This window comes from Haemaphysalis longicornis, unplaced genomic scaffold, assembly GCF_048455015.1.
Source record: "Haemaphysalis longicornis isolate Haplotype H1 unplaced genomic scaffold, Haemaphysalis longicornis Haplotype H1 scaffold_2, whole genome shotgun sequence".
NCBI classification, from domain to species: Eukaryota; Metazoa; Arthropoda; class Arachnida; order Ixodida; family Ixodidae; genus Haemaphysalis; species Haemaphysalis longicornis.
In genome coordinates this window covers 268,898,110-268,921,750 of record NW_027526295.1, presented here as the reverse complement: position 1 = coordinate 268,921,750, position 23,641 = coordinate 268,898,110, and the positions used below count along the sequence as shown (strand labels likewise).

The following is a 23,641-nucleotide window of genomic DNA, read 5'->3' as shown; positions in this document are numbered from 1 at the left end:
ACTTTCTCGATAAATCCGCATTCCATTCCCAAAATCAGGCCTGCATGCGAAGTCACGGAGCACGTACTAATCGCAAGAACAGTTGCCGCGATTCTACGCGCGCCTTTCACTCGAGCACTCTGGTGGCGCAAATATCGCGTCCTTGGATGATCGTACTTCAACGCGAGGGGCCTCCAGCGGCGACGAATATCGCAGGCTTGGGCGATTTGGAATACGGCTGGTGTCCTTCCACAACATGGTGAAATTTCAATGGGCCGTGATTTATTGCGGAAGGCGTAGTGCGTGCGTGCTGTCCAGCTGTGCTGCTACGTTTCCTCGCCGCAGAGACCTGCGCTATTCTGCCAAGGATATCATTTTACACCTTGCTGTACGCTCGCATGGGCTGAACGGATTGAGGCTCCCCACAGTATGAAAGCCAGTTAAGTATATTTTAATGCATAGCATTCTTTACCGACTGCCTCACCCCCAGCCAGATGACCCTGCATTTCCACAAAAATGCATATTTGGCGAAAGTAACACTTGTAATCGTTATAACAGAGTAAATGGCGTTGATTGGCCTGACGGAATTTAAAAAAAAATAAGAAAAATAGAAAAAAATATATATTTCACAAAAATGATCAGACAGAATAAAAAATAAGCATCTCATACATCTTCCTCCAAAACCGAATAATAAGCGAAAAAAGACCGCAAAAGAACGGTGGAAATTTTTATAAAAATAGCGTGAATGGACAATCTCTCCAGTATACGTCTTTCATCTTCAGGGGAAAAAAAACATAATAAGCGAAGTAAAGACACTTTATCGCTATAATGGTATATATTTACATCATTGACGAAAAGAAACCAAAGAAGAGTAAAAAAATTTCAACGTCTTTCGCTACTCACCAATTGCACCAATTGCCATATTTGGCTGTAAAAAACTCACTCTAGACAGGCAACATAACTGTGCTACGCATCAGTAGAAAATTCTCTGAATTTCTGCATATTTTTTTTTCTAGAATGGCTTCCCTTTTAGTTCTCACGCATTGTTTCTTTTTAGTAAAAGATAATATACTTGCGAATCACAAAAGTTGTAAGAAAAAAAAACGGGCCAGCTCTAAAATCCTAATCAGCTCGCTTTAATTAGGCGATGAACTTCTAATCGAGAAACAAGAAACGCTGTCCACAGAATAAAATCACCCCAGTCACCCCAGTTGTGAAGGGTCTCCGGCTAAATTTTTAGTGCTACCTACCTTTAAAAGAAGAATGTCTGTGTGAACTGCCAGGAAAGTTCAGTATGCTCAAAAGGCTTGGCATTAAAGAAAGCAGAAGGATGCGCTCTGTGCACGCACATCAGGGTACATGGCTCGCGGTAATGTAGTAACCAAGCGCTTACCAGAAAAAAGCAGTGGCCATTGAGCTTCATGCCTTCCCAAGGTACCGGCCCCCTTAGGCCTTTCCCAAATCGTAGGACTTCTCAGCACGTTCATACAAAGCTGCACAAATCAATAAAGACTGCACGCGAATATCCGGGCCTTGAAGAACCTGTGGTTATTGGGTATCAACTTTTATGTGTAGCTGTCTATCACGCTGTATCACGCTCATGAGAAGCGCTGGGCGTTGCACGAGGCCTACGCAGATCGCAGCCGCAACACTGCTGCGGTGAGCTGGCTGACGCTGCATAGTATTGGCGCTCCAGCACAGGAAAGTCGAGCAGATAAAATGTGCGCGCGTCTGAAGCATCAAAGACGCCTGAAGCCTATGCACGTGCGAACAAACGCTGAAGAAACGATAGTTAAGCGCGAGCGCCGATAGGGGGAGAGTGTACGATATATTACGGCGGGAACGAAAGAGAAAGGGTGATGCAAGCAGGCGCCAGACCTGCGCAACGCGGGAGCGCATAGAATGCTTGGCTCGCCGCAAGGGTGACGGTAACTGTGTTAGCGCACGGACTCCGCGACCAGAAACTAAGGTGCAGACAGATCGGTGAAAACGGCAATAGGTGCGGGCAGAAAATGGCCGCTTGCTTGGCTGCCAATGTCGTCGAAAGACGGTAGTCTTCTGCCGCCCCTCCTTCTCATCTCCCCCCTCCTTCCATGAGGAATGCAATGGAGGTCTGTTCAATTTTTCCCGCGTCCGCACTGCTTGCCTGCCATCTGAAGAGACGCTTTTTTTTTTCTTTTGCGCTTGGCACAGCTCGAGCTCCGCTCTAATCTCGCCTCTCCTCGGCAGTCCTTGACGCTTTTTTAACACGAAAGTGTTTTATTCGGGGATTCACGAAGATTTCACTTACGTCATATCCGTCACGGAAATGACACAGTACGACGAAGCAAGAAACCTGTAAAGGGTGCACCCCTGCACACAGGGTCTTCTTGCGGGGAAGCAACCTTTAGTACTAAAGAGTACGTTATAGTTAGGGTTGTTCGTTTTTGGGTTTTATATTTTAACACAAAAGTGTTTGATGCCGGAATTCACCAAGATTTCACCGACGTCAAATCCATCACGAAAATGAGGCCAGAACACCTTTGCCGAAGCGACCCGTCAGCAGGACGTCGCTCGCCAAGTGCACCAAGACAGCCGCCGATCCGCAAATCGTGCTCAGCTGCAGATTACACTGCACATTTCACTTTCGTGTTTTACTGATTGCTATGACAGATGAATCAACCAGTTTTTTTACTTACCATCACAAAAACTCGCTCCATTTGTATTTTCAATTACAAGGCATGCTGCTCTCTGTTGAGTACTCTAGTTTTGCCTCAGATATGCCTGGTGTTTTATTTGTGCTGATCTATACTCGCATATATGAGGCCTGCCACCAGTTTTAAGTTAGGAAAGGCTTTGCCGGTATATACTCAGCGTTCAAGCATTCTTTCAGCTATTCGGTGGCCAGGCTGTTGAATTAAGAAACAAACCAAAATTTTTGCACTCAGGTAGCCCAATAAAAACTGTCACATTGAAAACCGAGGCAACGAGTAAGTGATGTTGCACAGTGCAAAAGCAGCGCACAGCACATTGAAGGTCATCGTGAAGCTGGGGCATAGCCAAGGTTTTTTTTTTTCGTGTCAGAACGACCCCCAAAATTTCCTTAGCGGTGCACTCTCGCCTCTCCCGCTCATTTCGGCCTTTTTTTCGTCCACGCTGTTCACACTAATCGGTTTATTAATATGTAAAAAACACAAAAAATTGCGCCCATCGGGGTACTCGAGTAAATGAGTAGCATAGGGGGTGGGTGTATTGCGTTAACGTTTAGTGTTTGGGGAGTTGGTGGTAGTGAATGCGTTGTATCAGCAGATTCTTGACGTAGTTTGAATGAGTCAAGGATATAAGGCGCGTTCGTAGCATCCCATTCTGTGTCGGCTTTGTGGCGCAGTGGGTAGAGCACCATGTACTGCCCGCAGGGTCGAGGGATCGAAACCAGGCGCCGGATAGATAATTTTTTTTTATATAGTGTAGGGGGAGGGGTGCGGACTACGACTACGGACGTCAACGCGGGTGACATCGTGAGTTACTGAAATGCTCTACATTTAATAAGAAATTGAAAATGAAATGATGTCAGCGCACAGGCTATCTTTCCTTTTAGGTTTGCTTTTTCTCAGGGGCACAACACCCCCGAAAATTATTGCTGGCTACACTACTGCCGTGAAGGTGTGAATAGGGCTTACATGTGGTCTCAAGCACACACACTAAAGACAGGCAAGAACCATTTGGGCCTAGCAAATGAACAAAATTATGAACAAAATTACACATGCTTATGCACATGGAATGCATCTACATCAGATTGCGCTGTAATTTTTCAGCTCTCCCCAAATTCCCTACACCGCACGGCCGCATGTGTTACAGCAATCTATTAAAACAAAAGCTTTCTTAAAGGGATTGAGGGAGACCTGTAAAAAAAAAAAGAATAATGCATTTCCCCATAGACCGGTTGGTCGACTGAAAAGCTCTGGTAAGATCTCAGGACACACGGCACATGCGTGAAACCAAACTTCCATCGTGTCAAAACGGTTACTTCAAAACAGAGAAAAAGGATTGGTTCTAGATGAGACAATACACACATCGATCACGAAGGAGTACCGTAATATACCTTTATCTCATGAACCCCATATTGGTATACATATAGACTGTTCGTAGATGCAGTTACTTAATGCGCGAGAAATTGCATAGGTCCATTCTTCATTTGAGATTTGGGTCTTTGAAGGTTAGACCATCGATTGCGTGCACTTTCAGCGAAGGTTTTGATAGACTGTTGAAGTATTTTTGATGCGAAAAAGCTTTTTAGAAACAGATTGTAAACGTTTTGTAAACATAGGTGGTGCCCCTCACTTCAAGTGCAGGTACACATGGGGTTACATGACTGACACTTCTGAATGCAGTGGTACCAAAATATGTACGTAACATCGTTTCCATCTGCAGAATTGGCTTTGCTGCACAGCATACTTGTTAATGGGGAGGTAGCTGTAACCAAGGGCTTCACCAGCTGTTCAATTAGCAGCTTCTGAAAAATGTGCCTACATAAAATCACGATGTGGTCTTCGGAGGCTCATCAAAGTCTCCCTGTGGGAACAAACGAGATCTTTCCCCCTTCCCCTTGGCCTTTGCATTTTTTTTGTTGAAAGGCCAGGCAAAGGTGTACTGTCAAAATCCCTGCCAACGCCATCGTGTCACACCAACTCGGAATTCAATTGCGGTTGCAACCTGGCACTGAAGTGGAGCACATATCAAGTACATTATGTGTATTTTATCGTCAAACATGTGAGCAGCATGCATAACCATCGCCGATTTTTCGCAGTGGCTCAGTGGCCAAGGTGCTGCGAAACTGAGTGCAAGGACGCGGGTTCGATCCTGGCTGTGGTGGCACCAATGCTGTCAAGGGGCCAAGCAGACAAAGCGCAAGTTTGTTTCATTTGAAAGACTGCCTCGTTAGAACCCTAATGACACCACTTTTAATGTAAGCTTTGCTCAAATAAGCTACATAATTAGGAAAAAAGGGAACGGACATGCAACCCACTAGCTCATTTCCCGCAACAGAACCTAGGATGTCATATGCCCAGCTGTGTGATTGGGCGAGGCCAGCAAAAGGAAACGCAAATTAGGCAGGGCATATAAGCTTGCTGAACGAGCTATTTGCATTTAATTGTAGGGCACATTCTTTTTATAGCAGTAAGAATTGTGGGGTGAACAACTGAAGTAATGAACGAACAGGTGAACACCGAAGCAACTAGTGTGGCACTTTGCCGGCTGACACTGCCTAACAGTTGTCGGACGCGTTGGACTTGTCGGACACAACACTAACCAACTGACATAATTGGCATGGTCACTTACATGGCCATGTTTGTCGACTTAGAGCTTGCATTTTAGGAATTGCATTAGTGTGAACCCTAGTAAAAATACGGCGTGTACCGAAGTCCAGTCAGAAGCAAAGTGCGAACTCTGGCACTTCATGGGTATTGCAGCACCATCTGTGAAAGTGGGCAATAAACAAGATAGCCAAACGGCCGTCTGTGAGATGGGACCAGCCCTGGTTAGCAGGCAATCTTCTTTTTAAGGCCCTGCTCTGGATGCATCATTGCCAATGTCAGGAAAACACACGATTTGGCAGGATAATTTAAATTTCGGCTTAAAATGTCTAATTTCTCAGTGAATAAAGCATCATTTGCTACCAGAAAAGAACTGAGGGCACTATAAAATACTAAATCTTCGAAATAAAACAATGCCCGTGCCAAGATTTCTGCACTAAAAACATTCCTCAATACTACTAAATAAAAAAAATATTGAAAAAGTCCATCATGTCATGCCAAAATTCATTCCTTACCATGAAAATTTCTATTTTGTATCACTGTGCATTGATGTAGTTCAACGACGCCATGCCACCTAGATTGGAAAAGGTAAATCCTGACCATACATCACATGCATACATCACGTGCTCCAAATAAGTTTCTGAAAAGGAAAGGAAATCTACATTATGATGGTCCTAACACAAATTAATGCTAGCATTGGCCTGGAAACAAGTAAAAGTGGCGAGAATAAAATGATGAGATGACCTGAGTATCCAGTTGTGTTGAGCACATTCCCACAGCACTGCAAGGGGTCCGCTCTAATTTTGTCCTGAAAAGCAGTGCAATGGTGCTTCGAGAAACTGACATTACCCAAGCAGATACTCGAAAAATGCAAATGATGCAAACAAAGGTGAAAAATGGGCAACTAAATGGTAGTTGATTGTACGATCATTTAGACAAATGGGGTTCATAAGAAGCCTCGAATATTATTATTTTTGCACATAGGCCTGTTGGTTTTCTGTTTTTAGATTCAGCCCCACACTGCCTAGGATGTTTCTAAAACACATGAATTATCACTGCCAAGAATTTAGGACAAGAAACGAAACTGATGTAACGTTTTTTATCACATATGCGTTGTTACAACACGTGACCTGGGGTTCAAAAATACTTGCCTAAGTAAGGAGAGCACATCAGAACACCAGCACCGTTACCTTAATATTGACCCCAATTATTGTTTGTACAAGAAAACCGGTTTTACGACAACAAAGGAAGAGACAATAAGCTCAACAAACAATGAGCACAAATTATCATACTCTCACAGCATACGAATTCGTGACCATGAGATACTAAGTTGGCGAAACAATCAAGCATACCTCAACGCTGGTGCTTTCTTAGCGAAATAGTACTAATAAATTCACCTCGCAGCAACTTGCATCACAATTTTCGTATCACATAAATAAAGGGTTGTAACCCAAAAAAGACATTTCAGATCACACATGGCGTCGGTCAGGCGCGACGTTTTTTGCAGAATTCCAACTTCACAGGTGTGTACATGAAAGCACGTCGCTTGCAATTAAACAGACGTCAAATATTATCCATGCAATCCACATGTGCACTTAATCTCAAGATAGGCTTAACTCTCAAGCTTTGTTTGAATGCAAACTGCAATACTGCAATGCAAAAAAACACCACTGTACACTGCTGTAAAATGGCAAAGAGGCCCAACAAGATGAGAAGTCCTGGTTAATGAATATAAAGGCAAATAAAAAGTCCCGGTCAGTGGATACTGTAAAAAAAAAAAAAAAAAAGCAGTTGGGCACACTCCAAAATTATGCAACCTTCCATAGTGAAAACTGTTGTACAGCAGAACCTTTAAATTTCGCCGCCCTATTTTTGTTGCACCTTGAACACGAATAAAATAAAGGGTCTTAAAAGTAAGGCTGCTCTGTGCAGAGGTTAGTTTGCAGCTAAATTAAAATGTAATCTACACTAAGCAAACTGTCTCTGAAAATTACTGTCCTCAAGGTTTGTGCAAACAGAAAAAGAAAAAGAAAATAAACGCAACAGTTGTCAATCATAAGGGTTAAAAAAATGCAGATGAAAATTTCGCATTATGCAGAAATGACATTAACTAATTTGCATACATGAGAGTTATTGTGTTGAATAAAATAAATGCATTACACAAGAAACTACAATGCACGCAATTATTCAGCCCTTCATGAGCATTGCATGCCACAGTGGCCTGTGGCACATGAATAACACATTCCGTGCAGCTCTGAGGCATGTCCGGTAAGAGATTTTAAAGGTTTTCTGATGTATAGAATATTTTCCTGTTATTTCGAGCAAGGTGACCAATGGGAAGAGTGGCAAGTTAGGCCTTTTACTTAATGCTGCAGACTGCTCGACAACCAACATACACTGTGCTTATGTGCCCTTCACATAAGAATGTGCAGTAGATTTCGCACTAGAATGCAAACTTTTCATATAAATGTGCATTATTTAAGGGTTCTGGACTGCGATACGAATTTTTCACAAATGACTTGAGAAGACAAACCAAACATTCTTCAACACAACATGGAACATGAAAATCTCTTCAAATTTCTCTTCACACTTCTCCTCTGCACCTGGAAAATGGAATCTGTCACAGAGCTGAAGCAACGTGTTTTCCAATCCAAAGGCTGTCAGCCGCCTGCCTCGTACTCTTCATGATGGAAGCAGCGGTGCCATAAGCACTTGCAAAACATCAACATACCACAAAGTAGCTTAAAAAAAGGGCTTAAGCATACTTAATTTTTAAATGCATCAGTATCAAAGAATACAAAAAAAGGGACAGAATGAAATTCCACAGGTACCTTCACAGTTATCACCACTGAAGAGGACATCACTGAGAATTAGAATAACTTGGAAGACAGGCCATGCTGAGCCTCCAATACAACTGGAGCATCGAAGCTGCAACAAATGCGGATAATTTCAGCAAATTTTCTCCTGGTCCGCAGTCATTACACAAAAAAACATACCCCAAGCCCCTGTGCCCCGGAACTTTACCCAATGATTGTTTGACCTCAATCACCTGCAAATGTTGCAGTTTCAGTGTCCCAGTTAAATACGTTGCACTCGTGTTTCATTTGACGTATACCTTACAAGCACTGCAGATATGACCACACACTTAAAAGGCAGCCCTTCTTGTATATACACATAATTTTACTGGCTTTGAAAAAGTCCCTCCACCACAGTAACTCCCATCACAGGTATTCTCGTGCTTCTTTGCTGCTTATTTTGCATGCAGAAGAAGACAGAGGCGCAGAAATAAATGCTCCGACTGGTGAAAAAAAGCACAAACACAACACAGGCATTGTTGACAACTGAGAATGTTGCAGCAGCTGGAATCAGAGGGGAATGTTGCCGTGCTTCTTTTTCGGGTTCTTTAGCTTCTTGGTCTGCAGCAAATCCAGGTCCTTACAAATCTTCCGGCGCGTGCTGTGCGGTTCGATGATGTCATCAACGAATCCTGTGGGGAAATGCACACACGTTGTGTCATCACAACTGCCTCGACAGCAGCCACCGAAATTGATACAGGGCAGATAAAGCAGTGAAACCCATGTCTGAATTTCTTAATTTCACAAACGAGGGGTGCACCATTGCCATCGAGGGCATGAAGGCTTGCTCCCACAATACGGCCGACCAGGTAGCTTTCTCTCTCTCTCTGGCGACGTGTGTCATGTCCACCGCATACTGTATACCGTATTTATTCGATTATATGGCGAGGGTGCAGTTTGCGTGTGCACACACGCACACACACACGTGCACACACACACGCGCACGCACATGCACACGCACGCACACACACACACACGCACGTACTGAGCTTCAAATATAAGGTGGGGTATGACTGAGACTACGGATTTTCGAGAAAAAAAACCCTCGCTTTATATTCGAAAAAATACAATACTTTTTTTTTTTGGCAAACCACTCGTGCACACCACACCCTTACTCTCAGTGGCAGCTTTAGTTCTGCCGTCAGGGTTCGTACAAACTTCAAAGGCAAAAAATTCAAGGGTTTCCAAGGACTTTCAAGGATCAGAAAATACATTTTGAAGGACCCCATCAAATGTTTCATCTGGGATTATTTATACTGCTAATTTTTCAACACAAAGCAAAAGTTGCCTGCTGCACAATGTTTAAGAACATAAGACACTCTAATTTAAAGAGCTTATGCCTGCTGTCTTCATGTTATTATAGCTTTTTAGCGGTGAGCCTCCCACTGATGAAATGTCAAACATTTTCCCTCATGGTTTGCCTTTTATGAAATTCGGGGTCGTTGGGCCTAAGGAACCCCCCTCTTTATACAGGTCCTTGCTCAGCGCCGACCACTGAAAGGTGCACTTCCAAGGTTTGACAAGCTTCAACTATGTCCACATCCACCATTTGTTGCGTAAAATCAGATGCAAAAGCAGCATGTGAGGCACAGCAAACAAACAATGAGAGTGTGTCCACAGGCTACGATGGAAGAAAGATGCTGGATGACAGAACCCGGATTCCATTGGATTATTTAACAACATGGAATTGTATTGAGAGGTACCTGCTCCCAATGCTGCCTCATGCTAATAAAAAATCCACTGAATGTAATTTTGCATGCTACACTTAAACTTGATTGGTATACGCCTCGAGCGCGGCCTGTAGGGGCGCCACTGAAATCCCCCTAGCGGCCCGTTTCAAAAGCAGACGCGGGAGTCCCCAGCCCGCTCCCCCCTGTCGCCGTTCCTTTTGGGGCTTGTTCAAGACAGCGATTTACCGTTTGTCCGCGTTCGAAATACCGAATAACGTGGAGCAGGCACTCTGTTTGCAAGCGTGGTGTGTTCACGAGAGCATAAACGTTTATGACGCGATCTTAGTGAGATCTATGTGAGCGCCGGGTGTGTGTCACAGGCCGGCGTCCCGAAGCCAGCATTTGCATGCAGCTTAGCAATTCCGCTGCCCTGAAATTTAGTGGCAGTGTCTCCGTAAGCATTGTTTCCTCCGATGGTCATGTTGCGGCCATACACACTATGATGTAAATCGACTTTGTGCACTTACAAAATCCAGCGGAGCACTCATACCTGTCAGCACGCAAGTTACGCCTGCCAATATCACATATCAGATATTGATCAGTACCATGAACAAGCCAATGCGGCATAAATTTCAGAAACGGTACCGAAGAAGTACGATGGATAATGCAAAATTACACTCCGGAGTCAGCACACGACGACAAATTTAATGCTGTGTCGTCTTGTGCCGAGCCGAGGTGAGCGCTCGCAAAGATTCATCTGTTACATTTATCCTCCACGAGAAGCGCGAAGATGGGCTTATAGATTAATCCGCGTCCGTGACCAAACTCTTCGAAACATCGTCATATGACACAGAAAGACTGCAGAATCTAGCATAAACCGAAATCAGAGACCCTTATCAGATACGACACTCTTCCAACGAGCCCGTCTGTACGAGATTTCGGCGCACGTTAAGGATCTCCAGGTGGTCAAAATTAATCCGGAGCCCTCCACTACCGCGTGCCTCCGTCTCAGTTGCGTCGGCACGTTAAAACCTGCAATCAATCAATCAACTCTTGTTAACTGCCTACCCTGTATTCTTCGAAAAATGCGTCGGCCGAGTGATCAGCCGTTCGTTGAAGGCGAAAAACAAACGAAAAGTGAACACGCAGCTTGTGTGTGTGATTACTAAAACGTTCATTCGTTGATTTCGCCCCGAATTTGTAAACAACGATAGTTGAGCGTCCTCCTCCTCCTCCTCCTCCTCCTCCTCCTCTCCTCCTCCTCCTCCTCCTCCTCCTCCTCCTCCTCCTCCCCCCCCCCCCCCCCCCCCCCCCCTTCCAACCCATGTCTAGCCAAATAGTGCGTTTCGCATCTAGTTGGTCTGGTGAATACTACCTTGCTCAAACAAACGTCTTTAGCATTTCAGAGGCTGCACTCGTTTTTTTTTTTTTTATTCCTGTACTACTATTCTATTTATTCCTGACTTGCACACCATTCATTTTCCCGTGGTTTCATTAACATATACCTTGGTTCTTACTATAAGGCATGAGTGGGCACATATCTGACAATGCACAGCCTTTGAGTGTACTTAACATTTTCGCGTGGCTTATATTCGCATAAAAGACACAAGTTTTTGTCAGCTATTGGGTTATCACATCCCCGAAACATATTTTTCTACGATGTACATATTCGAAGCAAAGCCGTATTTGTTGTCTGCGCTGCAAAACGAACCAACCTCTTACAGTGCCAATATCAGGTCTAAACAAGGCGACAATAAATAGAATACACTTGTGCTGACGTGTTCGAAGGTGACCTCGGTGATATGCTGCTGCCGTCGCCGGCGCCCGCAAGAGCGGCCAAGAAGCGCGCAGAACCGCCTCCCCGGGTAGCTCTTGTTGGCGTTAGAGCGCTCTACCAAGATGCAGCTGTTTTTTTAAGTGCCCTAAACGTGCAGTTAGCTTACAGACGTCACCATAACAAGTTGTTTAGTGCGCGGAAAGGCAAAGAGAAGCGAAAGAGAACTAAAACACTGCATGACCGCCTATCAGCCACGCAGCGCTAATCCCGCAGACGCCGCGGAGAAGCCGAGGCAGGCGGCGCAGCGATCGCGAATCTCGAGGCGTATACATCATTTTTACTGAAGTTAAAACTTGAAATAAATGACAAAAACTTTGAATTTTTGAAAAGACACAGCCACTCATTATGACCGCGAAAAAATCAAGGATTTTCAAGGACCGTAAAAAAATTCCAGGTCTTTCAGGGCCTTGAAAATGACACTGTCAAATTCAAGAGTTTTCAAGGTTTTTCAAGGACCTGTGCTAACCTGTATATACAGCTCAGAAGAGTATGCCCTATCCGGCATTTTCAGCTGCCTTATGAACTAAGACAATGATGTCCCACTGGTTTTCACTCCAGCCCGAGTCAAAATTAGAATTTTCACCTGTTTCAAGGTTAACATTTCATGATCATGATTATCAGTTAAATGACACAAGCCAACAGAGGGCAAAAAGCGCCAAGGATAAATAAACAAACAGATAAAAGTGTTCTGAATGAAACCCATGAAATGAAAGGTTTAAAAACAACCGAGATAGCCAGTGTATAGGGTCAGGCTGTATTTATGAAGGATATAAAATAAGCTGTAAAACTTTAATTTCAGAGAAATGGTTAAAAACACGCTAAAAGAAAGCATGGGATCAACTGCTAAAAAGAATGATAAATGTAGTAAAATATTGTGTCGGTACTACAATTCTGGAAAATCCCTCGGTCGTGTCGAGTGCCCTGTATTTAATTAGTGTGTCAATAGTAGATAAGCCCACTCCCCACCTGCTGCACAAGGGTCTTGAAGATCCAGTGAGCAGGTGCGAGCGTGTTGCACGCATGTGTCCTATACGTAGCCTACCGAAGGCCACTTCAATGTCGTGTCGGTCAGTTGTAAATCGTCCCGAGCGTGGTCTCAATATTGAGAGACGACGGTTGGCGTGGCCGTTTATTCCAACGGTCGGGCTCAGGAAGAAGATCAAGCGGTGATGATGATTATTTACAGGTGATGATGATGCCGAGCCCATCGGGGCTAGCACTGATGATAGTGGGTGATTACAAAGAAGCGCCGGTAACATAACCCAAAGTACTGGGAGCGTAGTCACTGGGTCTCACAATATGTGTTGTTTGCTGTCTGTCTGTACCATTCTTGCTGCAATAGTTATAGCATATGTGGTTTCATGTCCACATATGGGACTTGTGGTAGTGGTGCATCTACTTTTGCTTTGTTCACCCATGCTTAAAACAGGTTAGACCTGCTTGCTATGAGACATATTTCGAGTGTGTGTCATCAATGGCGCCGCAGCGAATTTGCGACGAGTATGGTACAAGGGAAATTGAGCGCACCCTTTTAGTGAGAAAATGCGTTCAAAGCACCTAAAGAAAAAGAAGTTAACATGTACTCTAGGCATTTTTGGCTTTACGCTGATAAAGCAATTAAGACAGGTTTATACCCCTCTTCAGTGTTCTCTTGAGGAGCACGAGGTCGCGGGTTCATTTCCCGGCCGTGGCGCCCGCTTTTCTGATGGAGGCGAAAAGCAAAAACGTCCGTGCATACGAGATTTTGCCGCACGTTAAAGATCCCCAGGTGGTCCAAATTAACCCAGAGACCCCCACTACGCCGCGCCTCACCGCCTGCGTTGCGTCGGCGCGTTAAAGGAGCCATGAAGACAAAACACAAGTTTGGTTCATTCGAAAGGTTGCCTCGTTACAATCATACTGACACCACTTTTAACGTACTCTTCACTCAAATAAGCTATATAATTAGGGAAAAAGGGAATGGCCATGCGACCCACTAGCTGATTTCCCGCAACAGAACCTATGATGTCATACCAGACAGCTCTGCGATTGGCAGAGGGCGGCGAAAGCAAACATAATTTAGGCAGAGCTTATAAGCTTGCTGAACGAGCTATTTGCGCTTAATGCAATGCATATCCATTTTACAGCAGTAAGAATGGTGCGCTAAACAACAAAAGTTACGAAAATACACGTAAACATAGAGGTACCGATGCGCACTGCTGTTGGTACTGGGCACACTATGCTTGTTTTAGCTGCACAGCAGTCCGGCGCTTTGGAGTTGCCTTACACGACGCTGGCTAATTGGGGTAAGCGACATTGCCTTACGTGACCCTGTTTGAATAGCATACCCATGTTTCACAAAGCGATTACTTTCTACCGTAACAAAAACAAGCCAGGTGTAAATACGGTCAAAAACAAAGCAACGGCGGAGTGCTGAGTATGCTAGCGCCACCTGGGAGGTTTGGCGGCAGCAAGGCTGCAGAGCCGAATGGCGCAGTGGAAGTTTGTTTGTGTACGCGTCGTTATGACTTCATTGTAGACGTAACCAAAACACACGATTTGGCGGGAGAATCAAATTTTTAACCTAAATTAATTAATTTCTCAGTGAATACGGCATAATTTGCTGCCACGCAAGAGCTGGGGACGCCATTGCCGCGAACCATGCATTTTGTTTGTTTATTTGTGTTTTGCTTTTGCTGCCCGGCTGCGCTGGTCTGCGTTATCGGTGTTGTCTGCCTGCCAAGGGAGGCGCGTCTTTCGTTCTTTCCTTCTGTGCCGCATGTGTTATCTTTTCTGATAGGGAGGGCGTTCCGAACTACCAGAACAGCCTAGAATAATTTTCGTTGATCTACAGTGTTCTGTAGATCAACCCCTACCGGAACCCCTACCCTCCCAGGTTCACGAACGCGGGGCTAAATCGTGACAGATACAAATCGATGGTTCGAGAAACACTCGCGCCGAAAGATAAAAGCCTGCAGAGCAGACGCCGCGGGATTCGAATCGCCGACGCCAGTCTATGCGCGTCACTTTGTTGACTGCTGTTTCGCCGCCTGTGTATTCTTTGAGTTGTTAGGGGAGCACAAGTTCGCTCCAATAAACTTGATTTTCTTCCAAGACAGGTGCGTCGTCTTTGGCTTCGTGACACTATAAAACACGAAATCTTTTGAATAAAACAAACTTGTATATTGTCTTCATGGCTCCTTTAAACCCTACAATCAATCAATCAATTGAATGTATAAGGTCACCAACACACCTCCCCCTCCCCCCTCTCCCACTACTGCCACCTTCCTCATTTTTGCGCGATTTTTCAAAAGAGCAAAATATAAACTAAGAAAAATGCTACACTTTTATAAAATTCTAGCAAAGTTTCTTAGCTGCTAGAGCTAACAAGGGACACTTATTAAAAATGTGCAGATTGAAAAATGCCGTGAACGGAGTTGAGAGCCTTCACCCGGTCACTCACTCACTTTGACTCTACAAGAATGAAGCTTTCGAAGAAGGCAAGTGGCTCTCTGGAAAGCCGTGAATATTGGGAGAAAAATATTAAGGCCATTTCTTATCCACCCCCACCAACTGGGTGACAGAGAAACAGTCAAAAGTAAGAAAACATGAAATTCAAGCTCTTCTGTAGACACACTGACATGTTGCTGGGATAGCTGGCATTTGCTCAATATAGGCACACTTTAGGCCAAAAGGTGTACACTGACAAGGAAGAGCACAGGGCTTCTATGGCTATGGTGTGTGCCACGCATCAAAGGAAGATGTGCAGCAACACACACAAGGCAGTTGTGTGCACATAATCAGCTTGGTGCATATGGAAGGCTCGGGCTGCAGGTTATCCCCTGCAAAACTCAACAGTGGTTGTCCACATTTACGGCTTGAAAATATAACGACCATGCAGCTAGGGAGTCCTGGGCAGAGTACGTGACGGCCTCTCACCTCGCACGGCGGCCGGGAAAGGGTTGCCGAACTTGCGGATGTACGCCTCCTCGTACTTGGCGACGTCCTTCTTGCCCCGGTAGAGGATGGAGACGGCCCCCTTGGCCCCCATGACGGCCACCTCCGCCGTGGGCCAGGCATAGTTGGTGTCCCCCCGGAGGTGCTTGGAGCTCATCACGTCGTAGGCACCGCCATAGGCCTGCACACACGGGCAACAGCCACCGAGCACTCGCTCCCACGGACACACCAACGCGGGCCTCAAAGTGGGCCAAGGAAAACTCTCTGCACTGCAATTACAGACAGTGCTTCAAGCAATTTAATGCTAAAAAATCGCGAGCCATGCTTAATTTTAGCACAAGACATACAGGTGGCAATGAATTCATGTGAAAGGTATGTGCAAATTTTATTTATCTTAAGTGTTGATGGAAGTTACTCCTAATTAAAGAAGACAACGCATACAGCTGCAGCTGTTTTCTGCTGGGCATTAATATGTTGAAGAGAGAGCTGGCGCTGGTGTCTCGGCAAGCAGTGCTTCAATGAGCTTGCCGCCGTGTTCCGAAAGGACTCACTTCATTTCTACTCGGCATGGCTTGACAATGGGCTCAAAAGTTGCCTGTGGCTGCAAAAACTATAATTATTGTTGTTAAGAGACTACTCAAGCTTTTTAAATAAAAATATAGCTAATAAAGATTTCTTTAACAAAAAATTTTAAAAGCTTCGTGCAACCTGAACGAAAAAAAAAAAAAATGTTGCCCCTGTTGTTGCCCTTGTCAGCTGATGCCAAACAACACTTCCAGCTGTTACAACGGTTCCCACAGTGTCACGCGACTGCAGAGAGAGATTTTCCTTCAGAATACATTAGTGCGGAACTCGTATATAGCTTCAACTAGATGTACCAAAGCTTCGTAGCCACGACTGGAGGTTTGCCAACCCAATCACACAAGTGGGGTGCAATATTGGCAACAATTATGTGCGTTGCTTTGCGTCAACAACAAAACTGACAGAACTGCGGCCCCCAAGGCTCCATTTGCTGCCCCATTCTTTTTAACTTAATAATGTCACCCAAAAAGTTACGGAGCACACGGTGCCACCTCAGTTTGTTGACAATTTAACCCTTCATCCTGTTGTCACTGAAACATGGCAATAAGCTTTAATAAAACAATGACGCTACTTCCTCTGGGCACCGATAACAATTCAAATGTATTTTTCAAACAGCTGGTCATCATATACTACTCTGAAGCATCTTGTATCTTTGCAGTGTCTATAGGTTGTATTCACTGGTGCGGCATGCATACAGGCAACCATGTGTGTGCACCGTCGCTGGTTACATCAGGCTCCGCCAGATAGCGGTATTTGTCGCTTCTTAGCACATGACGAATGCAAAGTAATGCTTCGACTCTAATTTGAGTGTGATTAATAATATATCTGTTGATACCACCGTTGAGAACTGGGTTGAAACGATGCAGATGAGGCACGCTGGTGTTTGTTTTTTCTGCGAAGTGCGGGTGCAGTGGCACAAGCTGCGCCATGACTATGCCGAAGAGGCACGGACATTGCCGTTTCTAGTGTTGCCAAGCGAAAAAATTGACAGCTAAACTTTTCAGTGAATACCATCTATATACAGGCCATGTGCAGTGGTTCCTTGACATTTTACGGCCATGTTCACTAGAGGCGCAAACGACTATTCCTAGTGCAACTTCCCCACAGATAATCACCTTTCTCACGCTTGTAACTTCTAAGTCGGGTTTATGCCCACACACACACACACAGCAAACAGCACGGCTAATGCAGATGGCTAAGGCAGGCAATACCCCCTCCCTTACCCCTCTCAGACACCTAGACCGGTCAGTGCTAAAAACTTCTCCACACCAAACCTACACCTTGCCAGTGAAATGCACTGAAGTTGAAGGGTTATGGATTAATCTGGACTACTTGGGGATTTTTAAGGCATGCCAGAATCTCACACACACTACTGTTCTGGTTTTGTTGTCTTGATCAGAACTTTCAAGGCTGCAGAAAAAGGACAAAACTTACCTTCCTGGTGATGACAGTTATCTTGGGCACAGTAGCTTCAGCATAGGCATACAAAAGCTTGGCACCATGCCTTATGATGCCTCCATACTCCTGTGAAGTGCCTTTTGGAGAGTACAAGAAAAGAGAAAAAACAAGTGAACCTCACTCACATATCGTGCCAACAAGAGTGCACTGAACAGGCAGTGACTATGAGTGATTACACTTCCGTTGCAACCACTAATCCTTCGTTGATACGCAACATGATGGCAGTTTGGTGTGATTATGAAATGTGCGCTTCCCACTTGTAGAAAAATGAACAACAAAAAAGCCTTGCGACAAATAATGAATTTGGCAAATCTGCAGACTAAATGATGCAGTGGTCACCATCGGCACACATATGAAAGCAAAGCCCATATGTCCACATATTCAAGATTGTTTAGTACGTTAAACATTTTCCAGTACAGAGGTTTCCAGGAATTTGACAATCTCAGCTTGACTGCTTGCGATGGTAAGTAATCAAAAGGAGTGCCCTGTTTGCAAGCCGCTGGACTGAACTTTGTGAATACGCCACCTTTAAACCTTTAAACGGACAAACCTGTTGTTCGTTACTGCGTGCATGGGGATGAATTCCCTGTGGTTAGGTTTCAGAAAGACAAGGCACCAAGATGGTCACCAGCCATAGCAACTACAATATGAGTAACAACCGTAAATGGAACTGACAATATGCTGAAATACAATAAAGCCTGAAGTTGCCGCTGTGACAGGTTTAAGTAGCAGCATGACCGTCAAGGTAAAAGCATTCGCAACATACAACAGAAAAACGTTTGCCATAACAGAACAGATATTACATACATTGCTACTCATGTGCCTGATTGGATATTATAAAGTGATAAATATGTAGTTGGGTTTCATGAACATTAGAGCTGCCATTTAACGTTTATGTGTCATCAGTGAGCCAGGGTATCATGATACCGTAGAGCTATACCTTCAGTGGCACTCGAGAGCTGTGTTTCCAAATGTGTACAGCTTCCCTAGCAATTCAACTCGCAGTGAGAGGCGTGGCGCACTGTTCCTTCTATTTTTTCACCTTGAAATACATAGTATTGGTGAACTTATTATATAGCTATATTAAAATTGTATAATTGGGTCAGAATACTAAACTGAATTAGGCCGTAATAATTATCTCCACACCGAGTCCGTGAAGCACAATTATTCCACCCAATAATAGAGTCAAAGGCCAATGTAAAAATGTCAATGTCACACGGTCATTTAAGCTCTCTTTCACAATCTAGTTTGCCATTTGGACCAGACAGCAGTTTTGTTTTTTTTAACTAGTTTTTTTTCCTTGTGTGGCAGCAATTCTTAAACCTCAAGCAAAAACACGAGAGCTCCATAATTGTGAAAAAGAATGGCTGCTTCCACACACGATCATGAATGCTGCAAACTTCACATTTAAGCTGCACCTACACTCCATTTCTGCAATGACGTTAGCAGCAGTGACTGTGGCTTGTGCCAAATTGTCAGACTTCGGATCCGAGAGAGACAATGACAGGGCCAGCCCGTAACATTAGCAGCAGCCAACTAGTTGGTTCAGCTTTCATTGTTTGCCCTGTTTTGCGTTCCTCAGTGGCCGGTTCGGCTGTTTTACCTACGTGAAGAAATTATTCCTCTATTGAATAAACAGTCTACATAGCAGGACTCTCGTCCGAGTTAGTTGTTCATGTTCATGAAAAAAAGGAGCAGCGCGAACGAAACAGGACCGAGGAATAGAGACACGTAGAACACAAACGGGCACTGACTACCAACTGTTTATTTTCGAGTGTACAAGCAAATTTAAACCAAGAAAACTGAACAAAAGGTTTCTAAAGTAAGAAGATATGGACGGCAAAAGAAAAAAAAAACATGATCATTAAGTTTTTGATTCATGATCCTTGTGACTGTTTGATAAAGAGATCCAATTTTTAGACGGGTTCTTGTAATCAGACTTGTTGATCATGTTTTTTTATGCCGTCCATATCTTCGAAACTTGTTTTGTTAAGATTTCTCAGTTTAAATTTGTTTGTACACTCTAAAAATAAACAATTGGTAGTCAGCGCCCGTTTGTGTTCTACGTGTTTCTATTCCTCGGTCCTGTTTCGTTCGCGCTGTCCTTTTTTTTCAGTCTACATAACTCGGGTGCAATTAGCAAAGATTGTTTTGGCCAACAAGGAATCCGGTCGTCTCCCCAATGAAGCTCTGCAGCAGCCTATGTCATCTGTCAAGGAATTCATGAGAAACCGCTTTGCCCATGTCACAGTACCACACTGAGATTGCAGCGTTCTGGCTGGCAGTGCAATGGCAAGCACTGCCCCATGTCATAATAGTACTACACTGGGAATGCGTTGTTCTGGATGGCAACACAGCAACGGCGCGGTCACAAGATCCAGGCTACTGCTAGAATTGGATCAATCTTGGGGCAAAGGCGTTGCTATCGGCAACCGGGGGCAAAGGAGATGAGCACGACCAAAAAAGGTGAACCAAGAAGCAAAATGAAACCCGGCAGTGAAGCCACCGAAAGAAACAAAGAAATGTAACGTTCATTGCTCCACGAGCGAGTAAGCAGAACACGTGCAGACTGAGACCGGTTGTGTTGCCATAAGCACCAACTGCTTGAGGGCACAGTCCCAAATCGGCCGACCCGTGGCTTGGTGCATACACGCCTCATATGATACAGGCATGAGCCAGGCAAGCTACAAAGGTGGAGGCAGGGTGCACTGCATTTGAGCGGACGTGGAGGGCATTCATCCTCTGCGTACGCCTCGGCAAGAGATCGTTACGATTCTAAGCCATGCTGGCAGGCTTATCTGACGCATTTTACAGCCGACAATGGCAGAAGCGCAGTATGCCAATTACTGAGATATTGAAAATGCCCAGCCAATGCTAACATCGGCTACCAAGCATGTTGTTTCACAGAATTGAAATCGAAACTGGTCTGAATGCTAATTTTGGACATCATCTAATCAGCACTGCATCTCGTATGCCCGTCACTGGTGTTAGTTGTAGCGGCCACCGCAAATGTCGCATGTTATTATTTCTTCTTTCAGGCCTTATAAATTAAATACACTTTATCAACCGGATAAACGATGAACCGTGTTTACTTGAACCAGTCTATGCAATGCAAACAAAAACAGAAGTTTGGCAAATTCAGTTCCGTGTCCCTTTCAGTTTGTGAACAATGTTTGTTATTTCTGTTGCTTTGCATAGCATTGTAAATAGTGACACTATTTGTACTTTTCTCTCGTTTGTTGTATTTCTCATACCATAGTGAGAGTGCATGCTAAAGCTGGTTTCCTGCGGGGACTGTACAGTCACAACGGGAACAGATTGGCACAAACGACTCATGAACGGCGCAGAAAAATCGTGGCACGCGGCGCTATTGCTCCTCAGCATGCCTACAGCGATAGTGCCGAGCACATTCCATTTTTGTAAGATGGGGTGGTCGGCAGAACAGCTTACATTTGAAATGATAGCTTGCCCATTGCTTATCGGTAAAATCATGTTCCAACATTGCGGCGAATGTGAGTTCATTTCTGCTTGTAGCTGGCGTTGCGAGCAGCGGTATTTTCTTTATAGTAGTTTATTGCAGGGCCAACAGCAGGATGGGCTGCTTTCTGCCAGCTACCCCTCTCTTGAAACATATAATGTGCTTGCCACTCACTATAGGCATGCTCGGGAACAATAGAGCCGCGTGTCGCGATTTTTCTGCTCCAGTCATGAGTTACTTGAGTCCATCTTTTTCCGTTGCAACTGTACATTGGCCGTGCTTTCTTTGCCTGGCTGTGACATAAAGATCGCTTTCTTGCCATTTCAAAACCTGCCTTACTATGCTGCTAACAGCGAAAGCTGCGCATTAAAGGCCAAACAATTCTGTCACAGCTTGATCAGTGGAGGACTTTGTTCACAGCGAACAAGCTGCAGCTTTGCAGCCTGGACAACAATTTTTGCTGAACTATGGGCTACTGAGTGGACAAAAATCTGAACACTTCAGAACTGTTCTCATTTTTTTTTCCTTCGAGAGAATGATGTGCTCAACCTTTTCACAAGGTTTGATAAACATCTGGTACTTTGCAGTTTACCATTTGTATTTAAAGGTCATTGCACTGCAATTTTACCTCAGGAGGAGGAGGAGGAATAAACTTTATTTCAATATTAGTTTTTGTAGTAGTGGCAATGGGAGGTCTTCTCAGTCCAGAAGTCCCTGAGCGGTCGCTGCCAGGTGGGCCCTTTCAACCAGCCGAAGCTGATAGCCGGGGCCCGGGCTGGCTAGCATGCCTTCCCACTGCTCATCGTTGGGGGAGGGAGTAGGGGGGAGGGATGGTGTGTGGGAGCACGCCCAAATCATATGATACAGTGTGCAGGGTTGGGGACAGTACTTGCAGGTGGCGGAGTAGGAGGTGGGATGAATGGCGTAGTGGAGGGTGCCGTGCGGGTAGGTGTTGGTTTGAAGGCGGCGGTACGTGGTGGCTTCTTCCTTAGTCACCTTGTCGTGGGGTGGGGGAAAGATGCGGCGTTCGAGGCGGTAATGTTCGAGGATGTCGTTGAATTTTTGAGGCACAGAATGGTGGACTTCCGACGGTGATGCTGGAGTGTTGGAGGGGAACGCCCGGTAGATATGCGCGCGGGCGGCAGCATGAGCCGCCTCATTCCCCTCCAGAGACTCATGTCCCGGGGTCCAGAGAATGTAGAGGTAAGGAGGGTTAGGGATGGACTGTAGGATGCGGAGGGCTAAGGGAGCTATGTGACCGGCGGCGTAATGGCGACAGGCAGCTTGCGAATCTGTGACGATGGTGATTATGTCTTGAGATGTAGTGGCTGCGAGGGCTATTGCGATTTCTTCTGCAGTTGTGGAGTCGTTGCCAATTACTGATGCGGAAGCCAATTCAATTCTTCGGTGGTCTACTGTTGAAATTGCGAAGGCTGGTTTATCGGCATATTTGGCGGCGTCAACGTAGCGGGTTTCTCGTGGCTTGACTTGAAGCATCTTGCGAAGCATTCGAATCCGGGCTTGTCGGCGACCCTGGTTATGAAGGGGGTGCATACTCTTGGGTATTGGGGCGACGGAGAGGCAATCGCGCAGTTCCAGAGGGATGCGTTGGCGGGGGTGATGGGTGGCAGGTAGTGGGTAGCCGAGGCGACGGAGGAGGTGACAGCCAGTGTGTGAAAGCTTGAGCCGTTCGATCTGGTTGACATGATGTGCCTCTCGAAGTTCGTCCCAGGTGTTATGAAGTCCCATCTGTAGTAATTTGGCAATGGAAGTTGTCGGTGGTAGCCCTAGTGCTAATTTATAGGCTTGCCGGATGATTATATCGAGTTTTTGTATTTCACTATTTTTGAGAGCCAAATATGGAGTTCCGTATGTGATGCGGCTAATTAGGAGGGCTTGAATTAGGCGCACAAGGTCATTTTCTTTCAGTCCTTGTCGACGATTAGCAATGCGTTTGATGAGGTGCGTGATTTGCAATAGCGTTCCTTGTAATTTATGAATAGTAGAAATGCCTACGCCGTCTGATTGGATAGTAAGTCCCAGAACACGAATTGAAGGGGTGGTTAGGATGGGAGCGCCATGTAGGCTTAATTGTGGGTCTGGGAGGGGTTGTCGTTTACGGCCTTGCTTGCGTTTTTGGAGGACGAGAAGGGCAGATTTTTCTGGTGCACAATTGAGGCCACGGGCTGTAAGGTAGTTGTCGGTGGTGTTAATGGCTTCTTGGAGGGCGTCTTGCCGTTCCCCAATCGAACCCCCTGTGGTCCAAATAGTCAGATCGTCTGCATAAAGTGCGTGTTGTATGTGTGGAATTTGTTGTAGAAGTGGCGGAAGTTGTAGCAGGGCAAGATTAAAGAGGAGTGGGGAAATGACTGACCCCTGGGCTGTACCACGCGGTCGGGCACGAAAGGAGACTGATCGGATGGGGCCGAGGTTGAGGTTGGCAGTGCGATCGGTAAGAAAATTTTGTATGTAATTGTATGTACGTGTGCCGCAGTTAGTTAATTGGAGTCCTTCAAGTATAGCCTGATGTGATACATTGTCAAAGGCGCCTT

The 23,641-nt window shown here is 45.1% G+C and overlaps 1 protein-coding gene across 1 annotated transcript in view; it reads right to left on the bottom strand.

Annotated features, from left to right (window-relative positions):
• Positions 1–6,358: 6,358 nt before the first annotated feature.
• Positions 6,359–23,641, bottom strand: part of LOC144170679 (propionyl-CoA carboxylase beta chain, mitochondrial-like) — a 46,272-nt gene continuing 28,989 nt past the window's right edge. The window contains exons 12-14 of the mRNA XM_077700613.1: positions 17,588–17,688; positions 15,554–15,752; positions 6,359–8,760 (exon numbers count right to left, since the gene is read on the bottom strand). Of these exons, the coding sequence (XP_077556739.1) occupies positions 8,639–8,760; positions 15,554–15,752; positions 17,588–17,688 (422 nt within the window). The 3' untranslated portion in view covers positions 6,359–8,638. The remainder of the gene's footprint in view (positions 8,761–15,553; positions 15,753–17,587; positions 17,689–23,641) is intronic.